Raw genomic sequence first — 20,158 nt, 5'->3', positions numbered from 1 at the left:
CCTCCTCCCCTCTGGACTTTCTCCCTATTAATAGTATTTTTCCCACCACACCCAAATACATTTTAATGCAAATTTACTATATAAAAGATTAGCATTTGTTCAATCTAATAGGAATCATTCAGTCAGAGACATGTTTAATCCCACCAATCAATTACAACAAAACCATGGAACCGAGGGAGGCATGCTCCCAGTCTCCATGATCTTGCTGCCCAGTACAGCTGACGCTGTGCTACACATGAACCAGGCCACTTCCTCCAGCACCTAAGCAGCCATAATACAGCCTACTGAGCATGCCTAGTATTCTGGGTAAACACGTAATTGGTTACATGACTGAAAATGGTCAAGTTTTGGAACTGTGTACAAAAAAAAAAAATCTACACATAACCAACATCTACTTCACTGAGAAAATCACAAGACCGACATCGCAGAAACATCCAAGATCAGAGCACTGGCACCAATTAGATCTAGTACTGACCAGGCACCATCACCTGAAAGAAATCCTGCACACAAGGTCTTACCGCACAAGGTCCTGACTATGACACTAACCATGCCGTAATCTGCTGCAAATTCAGAATCAATGCCAAAAAGAGATCTGCCGCAGCACAACTACCAAAACTTTATACTCAGATTGAGTATAAAGATGTAGAAAGATGTGAACTATTCAGCAAAGAAAGTGTGAAAGCAAGTTTACCCAACAACTCAACCAGGGAAGCTTGGGAAAGCTTATAAACTAACATCTATCCATTTAACACCAACTAGGGCCCTGGGTCTGAAGGCCAGTCAACAGTTCTGCCGCAGTTCCTACATTGGTTCTCCTGGTCCCTGGCTTTATTTCTGGACTTTGGCTTTGTATTTTCCTACGATTCTGTTTCCTGGCTCCTGACCCTGATTTGGCTCAGTTTCTGGACTTTGCCCAGTGGGTTGTCCCCTAGATCGGTGCTTGGTATCTGACCCCCAGATCCTGGATTTGGTATATGGGTCCTGCCCTTTGATGCAGTCCCCCAGTCTTGCTTTCTCTCGGCAGCCTAACCATTAGGCAAGACCATCTATGCCTAGGTCCCTTACACATATTCATTTCTCCTTTCTAACGGACAAACATTTTTCTGGGATGGTTTAAAGAGACACAGTTCTGCTTTTAGCTGGGGTTAGGAATCTATGATTTCAAGGCCCTTTCAAAGACCTACTTCATTATTTTATAATAGTTGTGACAGTTATGCATTCTGCCCCAGTGCAAAATTACCCTCAATGTACTCAGAAAAAGAGTGACATAAGTAACATTATATTCTCCCCATCCATTTTTAGCTGTTCAAAATCCGACTTCAAATAACTGTTTTTATACAGAGTACACATATTTTATATCACTCCCTAACACACCAAACTACCATTTTTAACTTAAGTTGTCACCCTTCGTATGAATACCTAATCTTGTACAACAGCAAACAACAGGTAAACTGAACTGAGCAAGACTACATGAAATCTCAAACTTCTATTAAATCACCTACTTATTCTCATAACTTTTCAAGAATAGTATTAGAACTTTGTTAGTTTTAGTGGAAGACAGAACTAAGATAACCACTGTACATAGAACATATTTACTAGAATACAAGATAGTGTCCCTCCCCAACCAGCATGAGAAAAAAAGCTCCTTCTCTTACAACCGCATACAAGGAAATCTCATTAAATACACTGTCTATTATTAAACTGCTGCCAAAAGCAGCATGTACTCAATAATGAAAACCAATTATCTTAGAAATCATAGAGAAGTAGGGCTGGAAGGGACCTCAAAAGGTCATCTAGTCCAGGGTTTCCCAACCTTTTTATACTGTGGACTGGCAAATTATCTAATTTACATATTTAAAGGTGATTCACATCAAAATTAGTTTACATATTTAAATTTAATTTTTAGGGTGGTGGTGGGGTTGTGAGGATTTGGATCAGGTTGTGGCACTGGGAGACGCTGCAGGGGAGGGGGCTGCGCAGGCAATGGCCCGGGGGGACCCAGCTGGGGCTGCCTGGGAAGAAGGGGCTCTGCTGCCTTTTCTAAAAGCAAGCAGCAGAGCCACCTCCCCATCCTCTGCCCTGGGCATTTCCCCACCAGCATCCCCCCACTCCCAGCCATGGCTGGAGCTGGGGGGTCCTGCCCAGCCCAGCACAGGCCCTGGTGCACGTGCAGTGCCTCACAAGGTGCAGCCATGGTGGTGGGAGCGGGATGGGGAGCACAGAGCCAGCTGCCTCACCACACAGCTTTAACCCCACATGGTGCACATGACTTCCAGCAGCGAAAGCCACAACCTGGCAGCCAACACACTGCGGCCCTGTACTGGGCCACAGCCCGGTGGTTGGGACCCCTCATGAACGACTGGTGCATCCTGAGACTCGGGAGGGAGGGGGGGGCACCATGGCAGCAAGCAGGGACTGCCCAGAACCACTGGCTGCTGCGTCAGCAGGGAGGAGAGGGCAGGTGCAAGTGGCGACTGCCTGCAGAAGCTGGCAGTGGCTTTGGCAGCGGCCAATCTCGGGGGGGGACATGCCCCCCCATGCCCTCTCTACACATCACCTATGGAACCCCTGATCTAGTCCAACCCCTCACCTGAGGTAGGAAAGGTCTTGTGTCCTATGCAGGTATAGGAAGTTGATTAAAAAGCAGCCAACATGGAGCATGATTATAAAAACACACAGCCCATAACAGGCCAAACTATGGAAACCTTTCTTTTTTTGGTGTGGCCTTTAAAAACAAAAAACCCCACAGGCAGTTGCTCCCTAGGGTGATCAGGGCTGGAGATACCACAATACCTGGCTGGCACTCAAAAAGGACAAAGCAAGCTCCAGCACCCATCCTTTATACCAAAAACTCTGATGAAAATCTACCAGAGATTGGTTGGTGCCCCCTTCTGAAAAGATCTATGGCCCTGCCCATTAAGTGGAGTCTCCCTCAGCATCGACCCTTTTTCAAGGCATGATGAGCCACTGCACTGCGTATATTTCAACTTCCTCTTCACTCCCACAGTTGAGCTGTGCCTTTCATTCCAATATCCTACGATTCCTCTTTCTTTCCCAGACTTAAATGTTTGGCCAACATCACCAAACAGATACCCAAACAGCTCACTGAGAATCCCTGTTACCTGCCATCTCAGCCTGTTGTATATGATTAGAGGTCCTGCCTTCCATGAGGTACAATCTGACCAGGTTGCCCTGCACCTCATGTGCATAATTCTTGGAGGATCCTGGGACACATGACAAGAACACCCAGCTCCACTTGTGAGTGGGGGCTAATTAGCATATGAATCTTGTCAGTTGTGGGGGTAGAAATATGTGGACTACGCACACACATACTGAGCAATGCTAAACTATGGGGTCACCGTGGCTTGAAACACTATTGACTCTGCTCGGGCACAGCCTGATGAACCATACAATAAATCACAGGGTTTTTGGCTTATCATCAGGGATCCTCGTTTTCTGTTTAAAAATCCCAACTTCTCTGACTAAACACAAACAACTCCATGTTTCTCCACAGTTAAAATGAAACACTACTATACACACACACACACACGCACATATCAGTTGAGCAATGTTTTATTGATGTACTTATGATTTTAAAGCAATTTGAAAGTCTACCACCGCCTCAATCAATATGATAAATTCTAAGTATCTATGAATTTCAGTGTTTGATTTTCATTTTTTTTTAATCATAGAAAAATCAAAGCTACCCCTTCCCCCTTTGCTCACCAGGATGTAGGTCCAGCTGCAGCTGTCCTCCCCTGCTGCTTTTTGGTGCTGAGCAACCCTGATATGCCCTGCCCCTCACTCCCAGCCCACAGCCCCACAGCCCTGCTGGTGCCCCTCACTTCTGGCCCACAGGCCTCCTACTCCAAGAGAGATCTCGGAGTCATGATTGACTCCAGGATGAGTATGAGTCGCTAATGCAATGAAGCAATAGGCAGAGCCAACCACACCCTGTCATGCATCAACAGGGGCATCACTAACAGGTCCAGACAGGTCTTGCTCCCCCTCTATGTGGCGCTGGTCAAGCCGCAGCTGGATTACGGTGTCCAGTTCTGGAGAGGGTCCAAAGGAGGGCCACTCGTATGGTTGGAAGCCTCCGTGGCCAGCCCTATGAGAAGAGGCTGAGGGACCTGAATCTCTTCAGTCTCCGCAAGAGGAGACTGAGGGGGGATCTTGTGGCTGCCTACAACTTTATCAGGTGACATCTGCAGGGACTCGGGGAAAGTCTGTTCACCAGGGCCCCCCTTGGAGTCACCAGGAACAACGGCCACAAGCTGAGGGAGGATAGGTTTAGGTTAGATATTAGGAAGAACTACTTCACTGTAAGGGTGGCCAGAGCCTAGAACAGGCTCCCCAGACAGGTGGTGCTCTCACCTTCCCTGGAAATCTTCAAGACGAGACTGGATAGGCACCTGGCTGGGGTCTTATGACCCCTGCCACCCCCAGTGCTCCTTCCTGCCCATGGCAGGGGGTCAGACTAGATGATCTGTCTAGATCCCTTCCAACTCACTGAGTCTATGATCTCCCCGGTCCCTTCAGTGTGTGAGGGGAATGGGGTGGGTTTGTAGGAAGGGAGAGGGGACTGGGAGGGGGCACAGACAACATGGTGGTAAGGCTGGAGGGGGCATGGGCCCCCCAGAGACTTCTGTGCTCACAGAGTATGGGGCTGTAGCCAGGCTGGATCAGCTCTGGGCAGGAGCTGCTAAGCACCCAGTGGGCAGGACTGTCACGATGCCATGGCCTCCAAGGTGAGGCACTCCCTGCCCACCTGGCAGCAGTGGGGGGCACAAAAGAACCACATCTTGGCAGCCATGGCAGTGCGGCGCTCCCTCCCATACCAGGTCCTGCCCAGAGCTGGTTCTGCCTGACTGCAGCCCCACACCCCACTGTGGGAACAGAAATCTTAAGCACACGCCCCCCCACTCCACAACATGTCCCCTGGGCCTACAGCTCCACAATGCATCCCCTGGACTCCCTCCACTCCTCACCCGCATAGACTAGCCCAGAGGAAACTGCTCTCCACTGCTGCTTGGCCACCACATACATGTGCATAGGGCTGGCCACGCATGCATAGTTTGTCCTCTACGCAAAGGTACTTCTTAAAGGTAGTACCTGCACTAAAACTTGCACCAGTTTGAAAAGAAAAATAAAATACATCAGTTCATCTGTCAGTGTTTTAAAATTTTTCTCTTGTCTCCTTGTCTGACAGTAGGGATGAAGGGGCAGAGGACAAGGGGCTACCTACCCACCACCCAGATTTATTGTCCCTGCTGTAGGAGTGGGCAAGGGACAATTTCAAGGCAAATCCCCAACAATAGATCCTATACCTGGAAAAAAAAAATTATAAAATTTCCATTTACAGAATCTAATTGTTGGGGGGGGGGGACTGTCTTATAATCAGGGTTATACCACATTTACTTGATATGAAACATTCATTGCCTTGCTTTAAGAGGCATACAAAAGACAACTAAACAAAGTCAATGAGAAATAAAGGCATCCTTATAATTAAAACAATGAAAGCTCTCCAACAGAAAAGCTGACAAAAATTTGATACGTTACTATATAAATTCAAGAAGTTCTTACCCAATTCCCAAGTTTTCAAGATGAGATATAGTGAGGTAAGGCAGCAATGACCCACTGATTTGATTTTCTAAGGAGTTAAAGAACAATAATTATTTCTTGGCTTTTGGACAGACATTTAAACTTTGAGAATATATTATAATTAGAACATTTAAGTGTTGCTCCTTTCAGCTTTTAATTTAGCAACATAATCCCATCCTCCCAACAAGTCCAGATTCCACAAATGAGCCACAAAGTGAAATCTGAGATCACCACATTTGAAACTCAGGTGCCTCCACCTTCATTATTAAACTCTCTCCTCTTGAGGAAAATATCATATTCAAATGCACTAAGATGCACAGTTAGCCTCCAGTCAACCAAAGTTTCAACACAAAACTGCCAGGTGAGGTCCAAATGTAAGATTTTAGTGACGCCATTTCCTAATCATAATCGAGGCATTTTTCTAAATGACTATCCTGTTTAATGCAATTTTATCATTTTTACATATTTAATATCTTATCAAATTTTATTTCAACAAAAATGTTTTTCAAAATATCCCGTACGTATGCTTAATGTTTTAAATACACCTGGCTTTAAAACAAGATTATTTTTAAAGATGATCTTGAGTTTGTATCACATGTGTAAACATACACACTCCAGCAAAGTACTGTTGAACTGAAATTGGGCAAATGTTTAATCTAAAAAATTCTCATTGGGAAACCACAAAAAACTGAAAATATTCTGCATTTTAGTATTTGAGCCCCAAGCAATCCTGCAGCATCTACATTTAGAAAAAAATTTCAGAATTGGTACAACCAACAGTGAGTTTTAGCCCAGAACACACAAAAATTATAGCAGACCAGGGATTGATGAGGCTGAAATTGGTTGTTTATTCCCAGTTTCTTATTCAAAGCTAATCTAGACCCAATAAAAGCTTGTAATTAATGAATTACACATCCCAAAGAGAATTACACACCATAAACAGAACGAATTTCATTAGCTATACAGATGTACTAATTAATATGTAAAATAATATCCCACATCAAGTACAGAGCCCTGAGTGAAGGTCAGATTAGGATGGGATTAAGGGGCAAAATACTTCTTGGGCCACTGCAAACTTCTTATTGATGCCACTGGGGGACTGTCCCAAAGAACTCTGACTGCAGTCCTGCCCAGCCCGAAGGACCAGGTTGCCAACTGACAGCCCTCATGCCCACTGTACTAAGTATAATGGCTTGAAATAAGGAACTGTGTTTTGGTCTGGGATTATGGCTAGAAGTCCTGTTTGGGTCATCCCACAGCATACCTCTGTGGCACCAAGAGGCTCTTCTGGACACACATGACCAGTCTTGCCCTGTCCAGAGCACAGTTTGTTCATGCCAGGCTGCTAACTGGCAGCCCCCCATGCCTGTTGTACTAAATATAATGGCTTGAATAAGGAACTGGCTTTTGGGTAGAGATTATGATTGGAAATTCTTTTTCGGCTTCTCCGCACTATGTCTTTGTGGCACTGGAGGACTCTTCTGGACATCTCTGGACAGGGTCTTCCCCGGCCCAAAGTGCAGTTTGTGCATGCCAGGCTGCCAACTGACAGTCCCCCCATACCCACTGTACTAAGTACATGGGTTCAAATAAGGAACAAGTTTAGGCTGGGTTTATGGTTGGGAATCTTTTTTGGGCCACCCCACACCATGACTCTGGGGTCTCTCCCAGACATCTACGGCCAGAGACTTGCCTGGCCCAAGGCACAGTTTGGCCATGCCAGGCTGACAGCACCCCAGCCATTGTGCTAAGTATATAGACCTAAATGAGGAATTGGATTTTGGGCTGGGATTATAGCTAGAAATAATTCTTGGGCCACCCCATGCCACCAAGGGACTCTCCTGGACATCTCTGACTGGAGTCTTGCCTGACCTAAAGCGCAGCTTGGCCATGCCAGGCTGCCAACTGAGGGCCTCTCCGTGCCCACTGTACTAAGCATATAGCCTTGAATAAGGAATTGGCATTTGGGCTGAGATAATAGATTGAAATGCTTTCTGGGCCACTTAACACCATGCCTGTGTGTCACCAGGGAACTTTCCTGGACATTTCTGACCAGTGTCTTACCTGCCCCAAAATGCGTTTATGCTGTGCCAAGGTGCCAACTGATAGCCACCCAGTCACTGTTCTAAGTATAAAGGCTCAAAGTACGAACTGGTTTTGGGATGGGATTATGGCTGCAAATTCTGCTTGGGCCACCCCACACTATGCCTCTGTAGCACCAGAGAACACTCCTAGACATCTCTGACCACAGTCTTACCTGGCCCAAAGCACGGTTTGTTTGTGCCAGGCAACATTCTGACAGCCTCCCCCATCCTGCCCCCTGACACTGTACTAAGTATATGAGCTTGGATAAGGAATTGCCTTTTGGGCTAGGATTATGGCTGGAAATCCATTTTGCGCCACTCCACAACATGACTCTGTGGCACCAAGAAACTCCTGCACATACCTGACTAGAGTCTTGCCTGGCCCAAAACGCAGTTTCGTTGTGTCAGGCTGCCAAATGACAGCCCTCCATGCTCACCTCCATGCTCAAATACAATGGCTCAAATAAGGAACCAGTTTTTGGGCTCCGAGTATGTCTAGAAATCCTGTTTGAACCACTCCACACCATGTCTCTGTAGCACTGGGTGACTCTCCTGAATATCTCTGACCATAGTCTTGCCTGGCCCAAAGTGCAGTTAGGCCTTTCCAGGCTGCCAGCTGACAGCCCCACAAGCCACTGTACTAAGTATAATGACTTGAATAAGGAACTGTTCTTGGACTGGGATTAGAGATGGAAATGCTTGTTGGGCCACCCCACACCATGACTCTGTCCAGGGGAGTCCCCTGGTGCCACGTTCTTGACCAGAGTCTTGCCCGGCCCAAAACAAGGCTAAGCCGTGCCAGGCCACCAACTGACAGCCCCCCATGCCCACTGTATTTTGAAGTGCAAGATGCTGAATACATGTGACACTGAAGATGCTTTTATTAAAGTCTCTCTCAGAGCCATTCTATTTAAAGGATCCTTCTTCCCACTTGGGAGCATGTGTATAGAGGCCCCTAGGGAATTTTAAACAGCTTTGCACATTTACCTCCAGCTGCCACCCAGAAACTTTGTAATTTAACTGAAAACTGGGTGTTGTAATTTAAAGCAACCTGCTTACTCACTAGCCAATGTTAAATTAAAACAAGTTAATTACAAGGGAAAAGTTTATTACAGGGGTACTCCCTGAGCAAAACCTTAACTATTAACCTTTAACTGTAGCTCAAAATGGATCACAGTCACAATCAGTGGCAAACCACTCAGGGAAGCTCCCACCTGGCCAAGTCACTGGGGAAGCGAGTCTTACCCACACCTGCAGTCCAAAAAAAAGGCCTTATTCAAGCCTGTATACTTAATGCAGTGGGCATGGGGGGCTGCCAGTTAACAGCCTGGCACAAAGAAACCACGCTCTGGGCTGGGCAAGACTCTGATTAGTGGCTTCTAGGAGAGTTCTCTGACGCCACAGAGGCATGGTGTGGGGTGGCCCAAGAAGGATTTCCATCTCTAATCCTAGTCCAAAATAAATTCCTTATTTGAGCCCATATACTTTGTACAGTGGGCATGGGGGGACTCATTCAGCTGGCAGCCTGGCAAGGCCTAATTGCACTTTGGGCCAGGTAAGACTAAGGTCAGAGATATTCAGGAGAGTCACCCAGTGCCACAGAGGCATGGTGTTGAGTGGTCCAAACAGGATTTCCAAACATAATCTGAGCCCAAGAACCAGTTCCTTATTTGAGCCATTGTACTTAGTACAGTGAGCATAGGGGCCTGTCATTTGGCAGGCTGGCACAAAGAAACTGCGTTTTAGGCCAGGCAAGACTCTAGTCAGGTATATGCAGGAGTTTCTTGGTGCCAGAGTCATGTTGTAGAGTGGCACAAAATGGATTTCCAGCCATAATCCTAGCCCAAAAGGCAATTCCTTATCCAAGCTCATATACTCAGTACAGTGTCCGAGGGGAGGCTCCTGTCAGATAGACACCTGGCATGAACAAACCGTGCTTTGGGCCAGGTAAGACTGTGGTCAGAGATGTCTGGGAGTGTCCTCTGGTGCTACAGAGGCATATAGTGTGGGGTGGCCCAAGCAGGATTTGCAGCCATAATCCTATCCCAAAACCAGTTCGTAGTTCGAGCCTTTATACTTAGAACAGTGACTGGGGGGCTGTCAGTTGGCACCGCCAAAATGAACTTTGGGCCAGGCAAGAACCTGGCCAGAGATGTTCAGGAGAGTCCCCTGCTGGTACAGAGGCATGGTGTGGAGTGGCCTAAAAAATATTTCCAACCATAAATCCAGCCAAAACCAGTTCCTTATTCAAGCCATTATACTTAGTACAGCAGGCACGGGGTGGCTGTCAGTTAGCAGCCTAGCATGGCTGGGTTTATGGCTAGAATGTCAGAAATGTCCAGGAAAGTCCCCCGGTGGCACAGAAGTATTCCACGGTGTGTCCCAAGAAGGATTTCTAGCCATAATCGCAGCCTGAAAGCCAATTCCTTATCAGGTCCATATACTTAGCACAGTGGCTGGGGTGCTGTCAGTTAGCAGCCTGGCCCAGCCACACTGCATTTTGGGCCAGGCAAGATTCTAGTCAGAGATGTCCAGGAAAGTCCCCCAGTGCCACAAATTCATGGCATCAGGTGGCCCAGAAAGGATTTCAATATGTAGTCTCAGCCCAAATGCCAGTTCCTTATTCAAGAATATGCTGGGTTTTTGGTTGTAGCTGCAGTGGACTAAGGACATAAGCAGGCAAGGTTCTTTGAGCAGATGTGGTATCTTTTATTAGACCAAGGGCCATCCCTGAGGGGTGCAAATCGGTGCATCCACCCCAGGACCCATGCTTTGGGGGGGCCCGCAGACACTACCGTATAGGCCTTGCCGCGGCTGCCGCCTCTGTGCTTGGGCCACTCGCCACCCCTCCACTGCATTCTGGCTGCTCACCACCTCCCAGCCCTGCATGGGCCGATATGCCCCAGGCCTTGCACACCCCTAGGGACGGCTCTAATTAGACGAACTGAATAAACTACTCAGTTGGTCTAATAAAAGGTACTACATCTACTCGAAGAACCTTGCCTGCCTTGTTGAAGCATATACACTTGGTACAGTGGGAATGGGGAGCTGACAGCCTGGCACGGCCAGGCTGCGCTTTGCGTCGGGCAAGACTCCAGTCAGAGATGTCCAAGACAGTCCCTCAGGACCACACAGATATGCCAAGGGATGGCCCAAGAATGATATCTAGCTATAATCCCAGCCCAAAATCCAATTCCTTATTTGGGTCCATATACATAGCAGTGGCTGGGGTCCTGTCAGTTGGCAGTCTGGCACAGCCTAACTGCGCTTTGGGCCAGGCAAGTCTCCGGCCGCAGATGTCCAGGAGAGTCCCCTGGTGGTACAGAGTCATGGTGTGGGGTGGCCCAAAAAGAATTTCCAACCATAAACCCAGCCAAGACTTGTTCCTTATTTGAGCCTATATACTTAGTACAGTGGGCATGGGGGGAGGGGGAGACTGTCAAGCTGCAGCCTGGCACACACAAACTGCACTTTGGGCTGGGGAAGACCCTGTCCAGAGATGTCCAGGAGAGTCCTCCAGTGCTAAAGAGACAGTGCGGGGCAGCCCCAAAACAAATTCCAATCATAATCTCTACCCAAAAGCCAGTTCCTTTTTCAAGCCATTATATTTAGTACAGTAGGCATAGGGGGCTGCCAGTTATCAGCCTGGCATGAACAAACTGTGCTCTGGACAGGGCAAGACTGGTCATGTGTGTCCAGAAGAGCCTCTTGGTGCCACAGAGGTATGCTGTGGGATGACCCAAACAGGACTTCTAGCCATAATCCCAGACCAAAACAGTTCCTTATTTCAAGCCATTATACTTAGTACAGTGGGCATGAGGGCTGTCAGTTGGCAACCTGGTCCTTCGGGCTGGGCAGGACTGCAGTCAGAGTTCTTTGGGACAGTCCCCCAGTGGCATCAACAGGAAGTTTGCAGTAGCCCAAGAAGTATTTTGCCCCTTAATCCTATCCTAATCTGACCTTCACTCAGGGCTCTGTACTTGATGTGGGATATTATTTTACAAATTAATTAGTACATATGCATAGCTAACAAAATTCTCTCTCTTTAGGAGGTGTAATTCATTAATTACAAGCTTTTATTGGGTCTAGATTAGCTTTGAAAAAGGAACCGGAAACAAGGAACTGGGAATAAGCGATCAAATTCATCCTCATAGGTACTGAGGTCAATGGTAAAAATGCCTGATCTGAATCAAAAGTACACACCATGAACACTACAAACTTAGTTCAAATTATGTAAAATTATGGAGCAGGGGCAAGAAGTGGAAGCCAGAGGAGGGAAGAGGGAGCTCAAAGACCCTGGCTGCAGCAGCTGGGTGGCTCAAGGGCTACAAATTAACCCTCTGGAGGCTGTATGCAGCGCAAGAGCCACCAGTTTGACTGGTGGAGGAGAGAAACTTTTTCCTTCCAAAATGAAGTGAAGAACAAACATATCAAACCATCAAAACATATTGACCATCTACCTATATAGCACATTACTTGTGGTGCAAGCAATTTGAAGGAGAGAAGGTAACAGTCCTGTAGACCTGGAATACCTATCATACAGGATACCTATTCATAGTTTCTAGGGTTGGAAGGGACCTAAGTAGATCATCTAGTCTGACCCCCTGCCATGGCAGGAAAGATTACTGGGGTCAAACAACCCCAGAAAGGTGTTCATCTAACTTCCTCTTAAAGACCCCCAGGGTAGGAGCTAGCACCACTTCTCTTGGAAGCTGGTTCCAGATCCTAGCCGCCCTGACCATGAAGTAGCGCCTCCTGATATCTAACCTAAATCTACCCTCTACCAGCTTGTAACCATTATTCCTGGTCACTCCTGGCAGTGCTCAGGGGAACAGGGACTTCGCCAGTGCCTGCTGATCCCCCCTGACTAGTTTGTAACAGGCCACTAGATCCCCCTTTAGCTTCTCTTTTGGAGGCTGAACAGGATCAGGTCCTGTAGCCTCTCCTCATAAGGCCTGCCCTGCTGCCCCCGATCATATGAGTGGCCTGCCTCTGGACCCTCTCCATGTTGTCCACATCCCTCTTGAAGTGCGGCGCCCAGAACGGACACAGTATTCCAGCTGCAGCCTGACCAGTGCCGCATAGAGGGGGAGGATCACTTCCTTGGACCTGCTCAAGATGCATCTGTGGATGCGTGGCAAGGTACGGTTGGCCTTCCTGACTGCTTCCCCACACTGCCAGCCCATGTTCATCTTGGAGTCAATGATGACTCCAAGATCCTTTTCTGCCTCTGTACTGACAAGAAGGGAGTTCCCCAACCTGTAGGTATGCTGCTGGTTCTTCCTCCCCAGGTGCATCACTTTGCACTTGTCAGAGTTGAATCCCATCCAGTTCTCATGCGCCCACCCTTGTAACCTGTCTAGGTCCGATTGTAGCCTATTGCTCCCTTCTAGAGTGCCCACATCCCCCACATCTTAGTGTCATCAGCAAATTTGAACAGGGTGCTTTTTACCCCCTCGTCCAAGTCACTGATGAAGATGTTGAACAGTGCGGGCCCGAGGACCGAGCCCTGTGGAACCCCACTGCCCACGTCCCTCCACATTGACTACCCAGGTGCAGATACCCTTTTTTCACACTAAGAGTAGCTTCAAATTTCTCTTAGAAAAAAGCAGCAGTTAAAAGGTAATGTTCACATTTAGAAATGTCCGGCTTCAGCTCTAACACCCTAAGGAAAAGGTGCATGGGTGTGGAGTTTACATCTCAACCCCACTACATCAGGACATCTATACAACACAGCCTTGAGGTGCAAGTACAAATTTTTCTTCTCAACTAAAAGGTTTTATAAATCCAAGTTTAAATTGCTCAGAAACTAATAAAAGAACCACCAATAAAATCCCAATATTGCTCCACTATTGCCACGGTACAAAATATGAGCTAACCCAGCTAGTCTAGAAGCCTGCAAGGCCTCCAGGGAAAGGTATCCATTTGGCAGGGATAAAGAATCCTTCTACTATTTCCCTGTTACAGGTTTTTAAATTTAATTTCTGGAATTTAAGCATTTTAAGGAACAGCCACAGACCCTCTGTAGAAGAGGGTGGCTTCAGGATGGATACTGGGGAAGAGGGGAACAGATCACCCCTACATGCTAGGCAGGGACACAAGGGTGTCCCTGGGGTGGGGTGGGGTTTTTAAAGTGTTTGGCTGTGGCTTGCAAACTTGTTGCTTCTTATGCATTTTGTCAAGTGCTGTAAGCCACCCTGAGCCTTTCCGGACAGAGTGGGATACAAACCTAAACAGCAGCAGAAACAACTTCAAGTCCGTGTACACACACGTCAGGACACAGCAAGGCACAGAGGAGTCAGCAGACGAGCCTCACACAAACAAACCGCCTACTCGAGGGACAGGCACAGACGTGGCCAAACGCTTCCTGCTATGCAAAGCGACCCGCCCGTTCCTGGCAGCGCCCGCAGCTGCGCCAACCTAGCAGGGGCGCTGCAAGGCCTGCCCGGCGCACGCGGCCCCCGGCCCTCAGTCCCCGCCGGCCTGGAGCCGCGCTAGCTCAGGCGCACCCCGGCAGCGCTGCCGGCGCAAGCCGCGGGTCTTGGGAGACCAAGCTGAAGCGCCCGCGGCCTCCCACCCCTACCCTGCAAAAACTACGGGCGGCCGCAGGACTCTGCAGGCCCCCCTCGCCGCCCCGCTGCGGGAAGCGCGCGGCACCCAGCACCTCGGAAGCGGCGCAGCAGGTCGGGGTCCCGGAAGCCGCTGCGGCCGAGGAAGTCGCAAACACGTTCGGGATCCCAGTCGCGCAGATGGAGCTCGGCGCACGCGGGGGCTCGCCAGGCTGAGACTCGCTTCTCCGGGGTGCACAGCCCCTCGGGGAGGCCGGAGAGCCGAGCCCGCTTAGAGGCCTGCACGTCCTCGACCGCCTCCCGCCCCTGCATCATCGCCGCCGGCACCAGCCCCGCTGCGCGCACTTCCCTGCACCGCGCCTGCGCCAGGGAATAGCTCGTGGGGGGCGGGGCCGCTCGCGCGGGAATGCGGGAGTAATGGCGCTGTGTGACGCAGGCGAATAGGCAGCTATTGCGATTCCCTCCCCCTACAGTGTCGCTATGACTTCTCTGCCTTTGCGCCGGCGGGACGAGACGACTGTAGCCCTGGCTTGGGCTTCCCGTCTCCCTGAAACCACTGTGGAAGCCACACAGACCCTCCGTCTCGCAGATTGTCACTATCACCTGATGGCGTTATTGTTCCTTACAAAGGGTAGCACCCGAGTAGATACCTCCCCACCTGGACAACCCCTCTGTTCCTCACTGATTCCTCCAGAGAAACACTGCATCCTTAGAAAATGTTAAGAATCATAAAACAAGAATGACAAGGCCATAAGGGAAATACAGAGTGGCCAAGCGAGGACCTAACATAAGAGGGATGGGGTTGAGGAGAAGAACACAACTAGGCTACCTAAGTACAATGTTAGGCATCTAAGCCTGCGGGTGGGGGGCAGGGTGAGAGAAGGGGAGAGAGGGGGTCAGGAGGCTGAGAGAGAAAATAAGATAGGTACAAAGAACGGTAGGAAGCAATGATGAAGGGGGTGGGTTGAACAAAGAAGTCACTCAAATCATCCCGCCCTATCACAGGGGTCCTTGCCTGGTGGAGTGGAGTAGGCCATGGTTGAGAATAGCTCTCAGAGTCCATTAGGTGCAGAGTGGAGTTCAGGCCCCTCTGGTTCAACCCGGGTGGCGGTTGGTTTGGTGGGGTTGATGTACTGGCACTGGCTTGTGATGTGTTCGACATAGATGTTGCGGGACCAGCGGATGGTGTCAGACACCATGAGGCGCCGCATCAGCTTGGTGTAGCTGCAGGAGACATAGCAGGCACACAGGACACTCTCGTTGCTGGGGTCCCAGGCTCCAAGCGATCCCACAATGAGCATGTCGACCGTCACATGGTAGCCACGGCTCTTCAGGATGCTGGTCAGTGGGGCATATTTCTCCTGCTTGTGACCCTAGGCATCGGTAAAGGCTTGGCGTTGGTTCTCAAAGGGGATGGTAACATCCACGATCACAACTTTCTTGACTTCCTCATTGGTGATGATGATGTTGGGGTGCTTCAGAAATTGCTATGCCCCAATGCTCCAGATACCACAACATCCTAACCACTTGTGTACGTGTTGTCTGAGGTGCTATCATCCCCTACTACTTCACCCTGGTGTGCCAGAAGTCACTCTGACCTGGACGTTACCATATTGTTACTCCACGCACTCCTGTGCTTAAAAACACCAATCCGACTCACCATTCCAATGACAAACATTGATGCTGCCCAGATTCATCAAAGAACTCACAACATGATGATGCATCACTGGAGATAACACTGATGAAATAGTTCCCCAAGCACTAAAGTGCTCCTGTATCCCAGATTTCACTTAGCTGAAGATGACCGCATGTCCCATTGAACCTAATGCCACAACACTGTATATACTGACAGAACAAATGGCCCAAACATCACTGGCAGACAAGGTTTTTTAAGTAAATGTGGTATATTTTATTAGATCTTTGTTATTCTTGAAGAAGGGTGTTTGTACCTGAAAGCTTGCAAAGAACATTTATTCCAACTATTTAGTTGGTCTAATAAAAGATATCACACTTACCCAAAGAACCTTGTCTCCCTATGTCCTTAGACCAACACGGCTACAACCAACCCTCCCAAACATCACTGCATTTTTATGCCTACTGTGAAAGAGGCAGAAAGGAAGAGAGAGACGGCCAGCATCCCCGACTCACCATGGTATGGGAAATCCCTGCGAGTGGCATGCTGGAGACGCTGCAGCACTTCTGGAGCAATGTGACACTCTGCATTGGTGGGGAACACATCTAGAGCAGTACTTCTGGCCCCAGAGAGGGGTACAGTGGCAGCAGCAGTAGGCAGCAAAGGCAACAGACTGAGTAGCTCCCAGACTGGGGGTAGCCCGCTGCTGAAGCAGAACAGCTAGTCCAGCCCAAGCAGCAGGATGCTTGGAGGAGCACCATTCTACAAGCTCGACGACCGGTAGACACAGGATCAGGGACCAGCACATCCAGTTGGTCCGGCAACAACAAGACTACTTACAGGTCAGAGGGACCTTGGGTGGAGGTGGATCAAACAGAAGGTCCAGATACTGAGCCAGTGCTTACCCCTTGGGCAGTATCATCATACTTAGGGATAAGGGAATGGTCTGGGGCCTATACCCTTGTCCAGGCTCTGCACTCTGCAACAGGCCAGGGGCAGCAGAAGGCCCCAGAGTTTGCGACCAGACCCTAGGGACCAGGGTCAGTGGGTGATAAAGCCCTGCAGGAGTGCCAAAGGGGCCTTGAGTGACAGGCCTGGGCAGGTAAAGGTGACAATACTAAGAGGATCCCAGGTTGGGAGAAGATTTATGTTCGTGCCAGTCTGACAGGCCAACGGCAGCTCCCACCCATGGCATAGTGACTAATTTGGGGCCACCAGGCCCAGAACTATAAGTGCTGAGCTAGCTAGTTAGCAGCTGCAGAAACTCAGCAGGAACACAGCCAAAGTTAGATGAAGGCGAGTCAAGTGGACAGCGGCTAGCAGGGTTGCTATAGAAAACACATACTGCTAGAGTCATCAGAGATTCCTGACAATATCCATCTCTGCTGGAGACTGGATGTGGTTAGGGTGGGGTAAAAGGGAGGTTTGCAGCCTCACAAAGAGAACAGGGTGAAAGACCTGGAGGGTCGTCTATGGGGAACTGTGTCCTGTAAATTACATCAAAGTCATGGCAGACAAGAAATATAACATCACATAGGCAGGCCAGGTGACCTAGTGTAGGCTCCACCCTGTTGCCACCAGTAGGGTGGCAATCCCTGGGAAGGGGTCTCAAACCATATAACACCTACAGGTGACACACCTACCCACAATACAATTAGGAGACCCAACTAGGGGATGTTGGATCTTGTCCTGACCAATAGGGAGAAACGGTAGAGGAGATGAAGATCACAGGACGCTTGAGAGTCATCAATCACAATATGACAAAATTCATGAGACAGAGAGGGAAAGCATTTGGTTAGCAGACCTAAATCACTAGATTTAGAAAAGATGGATTTCAATTGGCATATGGAGTTAATAGCCATGCTGCCATAGGAAGACAAACTGAAGGTTAAACGGGCCCAGAAGGGCTACGAAGCTTGTGAAGGGCACAGTATTGGAAGCCCAACAAGAAACTGTCCCAATGTGGAGTAAGCATATACTTCGCGGCCTTCTAGGATACCTCAAACACAAAAGGCTGATACAAAACTGGGAAGGATTGCAAACATGGAAGACAGAAGTGCAGTTCAGCAGGATCTTGACTGATTCATTTTAGAAAGGTAGTTTGGAGCTAAGAGGATGAAGTTCAGTGCTGACAAATGCAATGTGCTATACCCTGGGAAAAATAATCAAAAATATAAAGACAAAATAGGTGACACCTGGCTAGATGGCAGCACTACAGAGAAGTATTTGGGAGTCTTGGTGGATTACAGACTCAATATAAATTTGCAGTGATGTAGCTGCACAAAAGGTAAATGCAGTTTTCAGCTACATCAACAAGAGCATTAGGTGAAAGACATAGGAAATGATAGTGCCTCTTAGCACTGGGTAGTAGGCCTGTGTGAAGCGACTACTATTTGTTTTGGATTCAGCCAATTCAGGGATCAGTCATTCAGTGATTTGAATCACTGTCCCAAATCGATTCAGCCAAATCTGATTCGGAGATTCAGATGCTGCTGAATCAGCCGAATCTCTGAATCACACAGGCCCTATCCCCCACCCACTCTCCCAGCCCCAGCAATGGTTGCTCCGCCCACCTCAACTCCCAGCACTTAAAAAAAAAAAAAAAAAAAGCCCCTAATCAACCCTTCCTGCCCAGTGGGGGGGGCGATCCCCACACTGCCCCGCATTGCATGGGGGGCTCTGCCATGAGCCCCCTGCCCCCTCTGCTTTCCCAGCCCGCACCCCCCATGGCTGCCCTGCCTGCCCCAGCTCTGACCCTTGAAGAAAAAAAAAAACAAAAAAAATCCCCAGGCTCACCAGTTCCTGCCTGGTAGGGGAGCAAACCCCACTGTCCCCCACTGCCCCATGATGCATGGGGGGCTCTGCATGAGCCCCCTGAAACCCTGAGGCCACTGCAGCAGCTGGTGAGTCTGGGGGTTTTATTGTGTTTTTTTTTTTCTTAAAGGGCCAGGAGCTAGGGTAGGCAGGGCAGCATGGTGGGGGCTGGGAGAAGGAGGGGGGGGTCAGGGAGCTTGTGTCAGAGCCCCCCATGTGACATGGGGGAGTGGGGGGCAGCGGGGATCACCCCCCCTGCCCAACAGCACCCAGTAAGTGTGGGGCTGGGGGAGTGGGCAGGGGATGTCGCCCAGTGGAGAGTCTCCCATTGACCCTCCTCCAGCCCCCGCCTCCCCTGGCTCCTAGTTACCAGCTCAGAGTCCAGCTCCCTGCTGCAGTGGGCAGGGACTGCCAGAATCACCAAAGCTCTCCGAATCTTTTCTGAATCAATCCGGATAGCTTCAAATTGATTCGGACCTTTTAATTGGTCCCCTGATTTGATTCAGTTTTGGAGATTCAGTCACCGAATCAGGCTGAATCTCCTCCGAATTGAATCAGCACCTGAAGCTTCGCACAGTACTGGTTAGGCCTCATCTAGAATATTCTGTGAAGTTTAGGGCTCTACCTTTTTAAAAGGATGTGGAGAAGTTAGAGAGTTCTGGGCAACAAAAATGATAAAGGGCTTGAAAGGCAAGTCATACAAGGAGAGGTTGAAGGGACTAGGTTTGTAGCTTGTAGAAAAAGTGCACTTAAGAAAAAAGCACATGATAAGCAGTCCTCAGTTATCTGAAGGGCTGCCAATGAAGAAGATTTTTTAGAGCAGACCTGTTCTCTCTTGCTGCAGGGAGTTGGATGTGGACCAATGGCTTGAAATTGCAGCAAAGTAGATTTAGATTGGATATCAGGAAAAGCGTCTTCACTGTGATAATAGTGAAGCAGTGAAATGGACTACTTGGGAATGTTGTGGGCTCTCCATCTTCACAGTATACAAGAACAAGTTAGAAAACCACTGGAACAGGGAGGTCTATGCCCTGCTATGTCTATTTCCCATGGTTCTGGGCATTGCTGGTTGACACGTGGGGCCAAGAAGGATTTTTTTCCCCTCTCCTGTAGCTACTTGTGTCACAGGGGGTTTTCCCCCACTTCCTCAGAAACACTGAGGTGTTGGCTGCAGCCAAGGCTGGGGATTTTAACTGATGTGTATTAATACTCCTGTTGAGATTTAAATCTGGAGGTCTTGCCCATCTGCTCAGGGTCATACCAACCACTGTAGTTGGGATTACTCAGATTAACACACACTGGGGGGGGGTGTTGCTTTCCTCTGTAGCAGGGGGGCTTCGTATGTATCTTATGCATGTTTTAACAGCTCTCACAGCAACAGGACATTGACCATTCTTGTTCCCCTGCTTTACCTGTGGCAGGTTAGGGTGTTATGCATTGTAGTTGTGCCAGGG

The 20,158-nt window shown here is 48.9% G+C and overlaps 1 protein-coding gene across 2 annotated transcripts in view; it reads right to left on the bottom strand.

The window, feature by feature from the left end:
• The window catches only part of SAMHD1 (SAM and HD domain containing deoxynucleoside triphosphate triphosphohydrolase 1), a 91,515-nt gene extending 76,901 nt beyond the window's left edge, over nt 1-14,614 (bottom strand). The window contains exons 1-2 of one of the 2 annotated variants that reach the window (XM_090064177.1): nt 14,353-14,614; nt 5,587-5,653 (exon numbers count right to left, since the gene is read on the bottom strand). In XM_090064177.1, the coding sequence (XP_089920303.1) occupies nt 5,587-5,653; nt 14,353-14,572 (287 nt within the window). In that variant the 5' untranslated portion in view covers nt 14,573-14,614. The remainder of the gene's footprint in view (nt 1-5,586; nt 5,654-14,352) is intronic. The other variant, XM_090064178.1, reaches the window with a different exon arrangement.
• Nucleotides 14,615-20,158: the final 5,544 nt, after the last annotated feature.

Source organism: Crocodylus siamensis, chromosome 10 (assembly GCF_052110815.1).
Source record: "Crocodylus siamensis isolate JL-2025a chromosome 10, ASM5211081v1, whole genome shotgun sequence".
NCBI classification, from domain to species: Eukaryota; Metazoa; Chordata; order Crocodylia; family Crocodylidae; genus Crocodylus; species Crocodylus siamensis.
The sequence above is the reverse complement of the archived record's forward strand: the minus strand, read 5'-3'. Positions and strand labels throughout refer to the sequence as shown.